The sequence below is a fragment of the Oryza glaberrima genome, chromosome 5 (genome assembly GCF_000147395.1).
Source record: "Oryza glaberrima chromosome 5, OglaRS2, whole genome shotgun sequence".
NCBI classification, from domain to species: Eukaryota; Viridiplantae; Streptophyta; class Magnoliopsida; order Poales; family Poaceae; genus Oryza; species Oryza glaberrima.
Genome location: NC_068330.1, coordinates 15,185,607 through 15,195,239, shown reverse-complemented (window position 1 = coordinate 15,195,239; position 9,633 = coordinate 15,185,607). Strand labels below are relative to the sequence as shown.

At 41.7% G+C, this 9,633-nt stretch overlaps 1 protein-coding gene across 1 annotated transcript; it reads right to left on the bottom strand.

Annotated features, from left to right (window-relative positions):
- Window positions 1-3,911: 3,911 nt before the first annotated feature.
- On the bottom strand, window positions 3,912-5,786 carry LOC127774777 (uncharacterized). The gene has a single exon (XM_052301069.1). It carries the CDS (start codon window positions 5,732-5,734, stop codon window positions 4,142-4,144), a length of 1,593 nt encoding a protein of 530 aa, XP_052157029.1. The 5' UTR covers window positions 5,735-5,786; the 3' UTR covers window positions 3,912-4,141.
- Between the last annotated feature and the right edge of the window lie 3,847 nt (window positions 5,787-9,633).

The following is a 9,633-nucleotide window of genomic DNA, read 5'->3' as shown; positions in this document are numbered from 1 at the left end:
GAACGTCGGCATGGAAATAGCGGCACCATCATCTCAGCTAGGGCAAACCGCCATGTTCGTGAGCCAACTCACCAAGGCTGCCGAGGATCTGATTGATCGGCGGCCATGATGAGTTCTTCTATATATGTCCCATTCCCAGGGATTGTGGTGCGCAGGTGATCGTGATTCAGTGGCAGCGCGACCTCGCCGGCGCCGGTGAGGAGAAGGAGCGTTGCAGGGTCAACGACGTGTCCATTGTCAACTGCTACAAACCCGGCAGCAAGAGCCCCCTCAGGGGCGGCTGCTGGAGCCTACCTCGCCGGAAGGTGGTCTCCTCCGATCACCGCCTCCACTCAGGATCACACAAGGTGATCAATCAATCAAACAAGCAAATTAATCGAGTCACTCTAAGAATCAATCTTTGCAAACACTGGTGGAGAAGGGGTTTTTACTTCCGGTTCGTAACACCCCTTAGTTACGAATCCCGGGTGAAAAAACCGGGAGTAAAATCTATTTTTAAGTCCCGGTTCGTAAAGATAAAGCATTTTTAGTCCCGGTTAGTGTTAACAACCGGGACTAAAGAGGCTAGATCCGGTTGCTCTTTATTCTTTTCTTTTTCTTTTCTTTATTGTTTTTAAATATATTGATTTCACCCCATCCCATCCCCAAAATCCCAAATCAATCATCCTCAAATTGCCTCCAAATCCACAAATTGATCATCTCAATACTCAAATACATCACAAAATCTTTAAAAAAATTACATCACAACTTCTACAGAATTCATCACATATTCACATCACACACAAAACAAATACATCACACAACAATCTCAGATTCTTCAAAAAAAAAAAGAAAAGAAAGTCGCTGCCTCGCTGGCCGGCCGGCCCTCCGCGCACCGCCGGCCGCCGCCTCACCGCGCGCCGTGTCGGCCGGCCCTCCGCGCCCCGCCGCCCTCGCGCCGGCCTAGCAGTAGAGAGGAGAAGGAGAGGAGAAGGAGAGGAATAGAGATAAGGAGAAGAATAGATAAGGTTGAGGAGAGGAGTTAAAAAGGAGAGAAGGAGATAAGGTTGAGGAGAGGAGGAGATACCTCGATCCGATCGCGCACGCCTCTCCGATCTCAGCGTTGATCTTTTTTTCCGGTTGGTAACACTAACTGGGACTATAAATAGATCTTTAGTCCCGGTTGGTTAAAGCGCATGGCGATCGTTTTTCCCGGTTGATGTTATCAAAGATTAAAAAGTACCCTGTAGCTTTTAAATCGGGACTAAAATGTTTTTAGTCCTAGTTTTTAATACAACCAGGACTATTGTGAAATCTGGTCGACCGACCAAATATGGTTTCTCCACCAGTAAAACCGCTTCTCCACTGAGGCAACATTTTGCACTTTGCAACCAATAATTAATCTTTCCAAATCCCTTCTCCACTAACCCAACTGCAATCTGAATGAAGGTGAGCAAGAAGGTGCACCGACGAGATCAGGACCAAGAACAGCAGCTGCAAAGGGATCAAGCCGTGGCAGAGACCTGTGACATTGACGGCAACCAACCACAGACGGATTACTGAGATGCCTGACCATGAGAGGAGCAGAGCAGATCGATGATGACGGATTGTTGTGCTTTGTGTTGTTTACTAAAATTGCGATGAACTTTGCCATGGTTGTTGGCCTTGCCACCGACCCAGCCATGGCGATGCACCTCTTCTTGATGAACCCACACAGCAGCAGCAATCCCGGTCATCGACGTCACCGCCGCAGTCGGACACGCTGTCGGCTATCCACCAGCACCACGAAGCATTCCATGCGTTCGGCGGCGCCGGTGCAGCTCGGCGCCGGCGCGGACGGCGTGGTGAAGACCAGGGGCTCTCTCCCTCTCGCATTCGCCATCGCTGCAACAGCTTGAGTCCTAGAGATGGCGAAGCAGGCGGAGGAGCTACGCGTCCGCGACGACATGATCAACTTCAACCGGCAACAGCAGCAGTAGCAGCAGGCAGCGGCGGTGGTGTCGGTGCAACATCTCCCGATGGCATTGCATGGCCAGGTCGGCACGCTGGGGCAGCCGCTCCCATCCCGCATTGCGGAATGCTTGGGATGGCGGGGACGGCAACGGCGGTGGCAAGCTAGATCAGGGAGGGCAGCATCTTTGATCCCGACCGGGGGAGGGGGGAGGTGGTGAAGGCGAGTAAAGAGGGGAGAGATGGAGGAAGAAGGGGGACTTTTAGGTGGGTTCTACCTTTTTTTTTTTACTACGTTACTATGTAGGTGCTACGTCAAATAAAGACTTGGTTAACATGCCACGTAGGATAAAACCGCCGTTCAAATAGCTCGAGGAGGCAAATTGACGAGAAGAATGGCGCCCGTATGCGCCCACGGCGCACACGTGTTGGTGTTAACGCAACTAATTCAATTAGTTAGAGATAATAAGGGTAATTAAGGAAATATTTTTTATTTTTTTGGGGATATTTTTTTAATGATAGATTGAAAAATTTTAAATTACATTTGAAAACTTTTGACTTACGATTTAAATTTTGATAACTTTTAACTCAAAATTTGAAAAATTTAATTTGCAAGAAAAATTTTGAAAACATTCAACTCCGACTTGAAAACATTCAACTCCGACTTGAAAACTTTCAACTCCGATTTGAAAACTTTCATCTCGAGATTCGAAAACTTTCGACTCGAGATTCGAAAACTTTCAACTCAGATTCGAAAACTTTCAACTCGAGATTCGAAAACTTTCAACTCGAGATTTGAAAACTTTCAAATCAGATTTAAAAAATTTTCAAGTTAAGATTTAAAAACTTTCAACTCAAAACATTTTGAAAAAAAAATACGTGTGCTAAGGATTTTAAAAAAGATAATTAGAAAAAAAAGCTAAAAGAAGAAAGCGAAAAAAATAAAAAAACGAAAAAACAAATCACGAATAAAAGAAAAATGGTTTGTTTGTACGTATAAAAAACCTAAAAAATACGTGTATACAAACTTTGTATACGTGTATAAAAAATAATTGGTATATGTATGTATAAAAACCCAAAATATGCACGTATATACAAACTTTATATATGTGTATACAAACTTTGTATACGTGTATAAAAAATTGGTAATACATATGTATAAAACCCAAAAAATACACATATACAAAGTATGCATATGCGTATACAAACTTTGTATACGCGTATACAAAGTTAGCATACGCACGTATTAAAACCGAAAAAATACTGAAGAAAAAACTGAAAAAAAAACGAAAACAGAAGGTACGAAATAAAAACAGAAAAGAGAAATCGAAAAAAAAACATAAAAAAAAGGAAAAAAAACAGAAAAGAGAAAAAAAAACGTGCGCCAACAAAACGGAAAGAAAAAACAGAAAAAACGAGAAAAAAGGGAAACAGTACGGAATTGCGAAAAAAGAAAAGAAAATCAACGCGCAGCGCCGCCGCCCGCCCCCACCCCCCCCCCCCCCCCCTCTGCGCGCGACATGCGTCCAGTCGCGTGGGGGAGGGCGCGCGCGACTGATCGCTCATTAGCAATCTCGATCGCGCTCGCCCATTAGAAGTTTCGGCCTTTATACCCAGTTTTTATGGTTGAGGGATACGATTCAACCAACGACAATAATTCAGGGATTACAAATAGACTTATTCCTAGCTCTTCCTTCTCAAGAGTGGGCTGGGCCTATGGTCATCTAGGCCTCAACACAGCCCACTAGTTCTTCTCTCCTCTATTTCCTTTTCTTTTTCATCAATTTTTTAGGGTATCACACGGTGCTAAAGGGAACTAGCCGTGAAAGAGTCCATTTGTAAAAGGGAATACTATATTTACGAAGCTACTTTTTTTTATAAAAAATAGTCAAATCATTTTTACAGTGTAAAGTACCTACACTTATATTATAACGCCACTGTAAATTTTAAAGAGCTAAGGAGATAATAATATAGGAAGAAGCTTGTATTAAACTGTCGATACATTTTATTCTTTTTTTTTATATTGATACATTTTATTCCTAGTAAGGTAGAACGAGGATTTACTAGAAAAAAGTAGAATGAGGATAGAACATCAAAATACAATAAAAAAGGCATCAAGTGTGAACTTGTTTGTCTCTTCTCGTCGTAGCTGATTTAAAGTTTACACTCCATACGCATGGCCATGTCAGTCTAAAACTGGAACAATCCTTATTCATCCTTCAAATAGCTCGTTGACCATGTCTTCCATGTCCTGTAGATCACTGCTGCATTTCTCCAGCTCTGGATGGTCCTCCAGGTACCTTTTGTATCCAGTAATGACCTTATCAATGATGGCTTCTCGCAGTTTCTGCCTGAGGTTTGGGCTGGGGACCTTCCATAGCTTCTGATGTCTACATGTTTTCTGAAATTCTGACTTGAATCTTGACAGCTGCGAGGAGTGTTTAGGAAACCACAGCGGCATCTTATCCTGTAGGCAACGCAGAACGGGTTCCCAGGAGGCAAGCATGTACTTCTCTTGGTACTGCATAAATTTGAGCCTTGTGCTGCCTGACCCAAGGGTGTATAGGTAAACAGTGATTCCAACAAAATCTTCAATGACGAAGTAGGAATTGTTAAGCAAGAACAGGTATCTCAGGCTAGCGTCAGAGAATGACTTGGATTTCTTCTCCAGCTGATCTTGTAAGTTGATTAACATTTGAAGAATCAAGGTTATTATCCTGTCAGGTTGTTGGTTGTAAGAGTGACGATCTCGTTTGGAACACACGATGTTACTCCAGAGGCTCTCGTATCCCCAAAACAATCTTGCATAGTCAACAATTAGCCTAGTAGCTTTGTGGATTTCTGCATTCTGCTTAAAATTTTCCCAGGAATCCCGACCACTTAAGACAGGGGTAACAGCTTCGGCGTCCTTCGCCATCCTCCATATCGCTGTGCACAAGTTGCTCGTTGTAATTCTGCAAGCACCATCCACTTTGCGTGCTAGGCATTGCACTTCTGAATTAGTTATTTCTTCTGAATCAGTTATTGCAGGTATTAGGAGGTGTACTTGGCACTTGAAGATGCAGTTGTACAGGCCCATGAGTCCCGAGAGGTTGTCTATTGTCCACCAAGTGTTATCAGCGGCAAGGGCATCAGCAAAGGCATGCATCTTGGATACTGTCGCCTCCACGAACCGCGCGACTTGAAGTCGGAGGTCGTCTTCATCACACATAATATTGGTATGGTCCGGCTGGGCCTGCCGAAGTTCCATGACGGCTACGCCTCCAACCTTAGTCTTCATGGCGCTGAGTGCTTCGGCCATCACGGTATATCCTCGCGTCCACCGCCACACGAGATCATCCAAGCCGAGCTCGGCTTGCTCCTTATCCGCCGGCGCCGCCGACCGGAGTACCCAGCCGACGTCGAGCTCGGAGAACCACCTCTCTAGCGCTGGCCCGGGCGCTCGGTCGAACTCTCTGATCAAGTTCACCATAAACCCGTCGTGGACCATCTGCCGCGCAATATTGTCGCGAGGACCGTGGACATCAAGTACTCTTACCACCCTCCGCGAAGAGTTGGAGTAAGGGACGTACCGATGATTATGAGGGCCAGACGCGTAGCTTGACATGCTGCTGCTGTAGTAACTGGATCTCGCCGACCGAGACGACGACGACGACGACCACCCGGCGGCCTCGCCCGAGCCCGACAAGACGACGGACAAGCTACTACGGATCTTCTCCAGGTAGCTGTATATCCGTGGCGGCTGCGAGAAATCGGCCGTCTCGGAGCTATCCAGCTCCATCACGGTCGGCAGCTGTGTCTCCATGCTCGCTTGCGCGATGTCTGCAGTAGGTGCTAAGCTAGCTCTAGGCAGTGGATCCGATCTTAGTGATGCTGTTCTTTACCAGATTCGGTGAGAACTGACTAATGAGGGGAGGTCAATGCTGGATTTTTATATTTGATCCTTTTAAAAAAATATTCTACAAATAGATCCTAAAAACTTATTTTAGAGTAAATTAAAATAATCATTTTCACTCTTAAATGTGTGATCCGAATTTTAGGCCTACAATATATTTGTATTTGTTTTCTAATAGGACTTCATGTCTTTTTCTATTAGATGTCTTTTTTTTATCTTCTACGTATACTCTTGTAACCCGAATAGAAAGGGGTGACGCTCCATTGTTATTTCCCTATGTTTATAATCAATTTCTCAATAGTGATCATTGCCTGTCAGCGCTTATAGTTTTTTCCCATAAATATTTTTCACTTAAAATTTATGTCTTCGTCATACATCTATTTTTATAATAAGTGATATCCATTTAAAATCTGATCTGCTATTCCGGTTACCGGCGTGTTTCTCCGTTCGAAGAAATCGATCTCATCGGCTGCGGCGGCGTTACGCGTAGTTCTCGTCGCAGGCCGAACCTGAGTCATCTGTTGACTCATCACGCGTTTCTCAAAAAAAAAATAAATAAAGAATGATCACGCGTAGCAGGAGAAAAAGCAGAGCAGCAAGGAAAACCATCCAGCAGCATGCGCATCGAGAAAGAGAAAAGGCAGTGCTGAATTAATTTTCACGGTTAGAAAAAATTGCTACGCACACACAGCCTGCTTACCATGAGGATTCCAGATCTACACTACGTGCACACGACAAGTGCACCAGAGGTTAACGTTTTGCTAGGTTTACATTAATTTCTTAGCAGCAAATTCATGATCAATTCCCATGGCAAGTTTGAAATATGATCTACTGCTCCTGGACCGAAAGACAAGATTCTCACTATGGCAAATGAATATGCGAACCACTCTTGCACAACAAGACCTCGATGATGTGCTATCTGGATCTGACAAGAGGACTCAGGATTAGTTCGACGATGAGAAGAAAATGGATCATAAGGCTATGTCACATATTCATCTTCATCTATCTAACAATATTTTGTAGGAGGTGTTTAAGGAGAAGACAACCGCTGGGCTGTTGTTGAAGCTAGAAGATAGGCATGACAAACGATTTGACCAGTAAGATGTACCTAAAGCAAAAGTTATTTTTACACAAGTTGCAATATGATGAGTCTGTGATGGATTATCTCTCCACTTAATTGTTGTTGACCTTGACTCCATGGAGGTAAAGTATGATGAAGAGGATTTAGGTCTTATTCTATTATGTTCGTTGCCTAGCTCATATGCAAATTTCAGAGATACTATTCTTTATAGTCGTGATAATCTAACTTTGAAAGAAATTTATGAAGCTTTGAATTCAAAAGAAAGGAAGATGTTACCCTTTGAAAGTTCAAGTTCACAAGCAGAAGGCTTGGTTGTTCGGGGCAGGCAACAGGAGAAGAACACAAAGAACCAATCAAGAGATAAAAGTTGAAGTAACTATCGTGGGAGATCAAAGTCTAAATGCAGGTATAAGTCATGCAAATACTACAAGAGATATGGACATAATATCTCTGAGTGTTGGAAGCTACAGAACAAGGACAAGAGAACCGGAAAGTACATACCAAAAGGTAATAAAGAAGTGGAAGGTAAAGCCGCGGTTGTTACTAATGAGAAGTCTAATGCAGAATTGCTTATTGCTTATGCTGGTTGTGCACAAACTAGTGGCCAATGGATTCTTGATACTGTTTGCACCTATCACATGTGCCCGAATAGGGATTGGTTTGCCAACTATGAAGTTGTGCAAGGTGGTACTATTTTGATGGGTGATATATGTCTTACAAAGGATCAGATGTTTCATGAGAGAACAAAGCACATTGATGTGAGATATCACTCTATTTGAGGTGTGATTGCTGAAGGTGATGTTAAGTTGTGCAAGATAAATACTCATGATAACCTAGCTAATATGATGACAAAGCTAGTTCATGCTACTAATTTTGAGTTTTGCTCAAGTTTGGTTGGTGTTGCATTATAGTCTTATAGATTATTTGGTGCGTGGTGATTTTACCTACATGAGGTATTCTGGTGATTGATGATTTTTATGTTACAAGAGGAAATTCGTCTCAAGGTGCAGATTGTTAAATACGGTATGCGATACAAATTTTAGGCCTACCATGTATTCGAATTAGTTTCCTAATAGGACTCTATGTCTTTTCCTATTATGTTTCTTTCTTTTATCACCTATATATACTCTTGTAAGTTGTATGGGAAGGGATGGGTTCCCATTGTTATTCCCCTACGTTTGAAATCAACTGCTCAATAGTGATCATTGCCGGTCGCCGCCCATGGTTTTTTCCCGTATGGTTTTTCCACGTAAAATTCGTGTCTCCATTATGCATCTATTTTCATAACATTCACTGCATTAATATCATTGGTGCCGTGGTCCAACATGACAGTGCCCTCTACTTCTGGGTGAAAGCCAAGTCACTAATGTAAAGGATAACCAATTAGCACTTTTTTTAAAAAAATAATGATCTATTTGTAACAAAAATGGCCCTATTTGTAGTAAATAATATTTACAAATAGATCCTCAGCATTGATGCTGATGACCTACTTGTATATACTCCCTCCGTTTCATAATGTAAGACTTTCTAGCATTACTCATATTCATATAGATGTTAATGAATCTAGACACACATATATGTCTAGATTCATTAACATCTATATGAATGTGGGCAATGCTAGAAAGACTTACATTATGAAATGGAGGAAGTACTTTTTAATTATAAGTAGATAATTATTTTTTAAAAAATAAATCATCGACACCAATAACATTGACGTTGTCCCTCTCACATTAGTGATATACCTTCCACCTAGGGATGGAGGGGATGGCGCCAATGACCGTCGTCATATTTGACCACGGCGCTAATAACATTGGCATCGTGCGCCGAGTCAGGCTAATTCCATACGAATCAGTACGGAGAAGAAAAAGAAAATTTTTAAAATAAATTTTTTCGGAGGTCTATTATAGAATAAGTTTTTTAAAAATAATGAGTTTTTCTAAAAGAACTAAAAGGTGAAAAATTCAGGATATCAAAGCCTAAAAAATGTTGGGATAGCGAGAAGAAGCTAGCCATATAATGATAATAAGATAGGAGAAGCCATCAGTTAATCCAGGTGAAATATGAGTGGGTTGAAAGGTCGAACATAGGTCTGTTGGGGTATTTGGATGGGCTAAACTTTTTGTCCCTGTCACATCGGATGCTTGACGCTAACTTAGAGTATTCAACATAGACTAATTACAAACCCCATTCTATAACCCTGCACTAATTCGCGAGACGAATCTATTGAGCCTAATTAATCCATGATTAGCCTATGTGATGCTACAATAAAAATCTGCTAATTATGGATTAATTAGGCTTAAAAATTCATCTCGCGAATTAGCTCTCATTTATGAAATTAGTTTTATTATTAGTCTATCTTTAATACTCCAAATTAGTGTCCAAACATCCGATGGAACAAGGACTAAAGTTTAGTCCCTAATCGAAACATCCCCTAAGTATGATAATTTCTGTATAGACCACACTTTTTAATTGCTCAGTTCAACGGTCCATATAAATGGGCTGTTCAAATTAATATCATTTAAATAAAGTACTAAAGATATACATATATTTAGTTCTTTTATCAAACTTTAGTAATTCCTCCATTTCACAATGTAAGACTTTCTAGCATTGCTCACATTTATTTAGATGTTAATGAATCTAGACATATATAGATACATTAACATCTATATATATGTGATCAATGCTAGAAAGTCTTACACTGTGAAATGGAGGGAGTAGAAACATAAGC

What these genes read in the sequence shown, in the direction of transcription:
- LOC127774777 (XM_052301069.1), bottom strand. Translation starts at nt 5,734, where the DNA reads ATGGAGACACAGCTGCCGACCGTGATGGAGCTGGATAGCTCCGAGACG.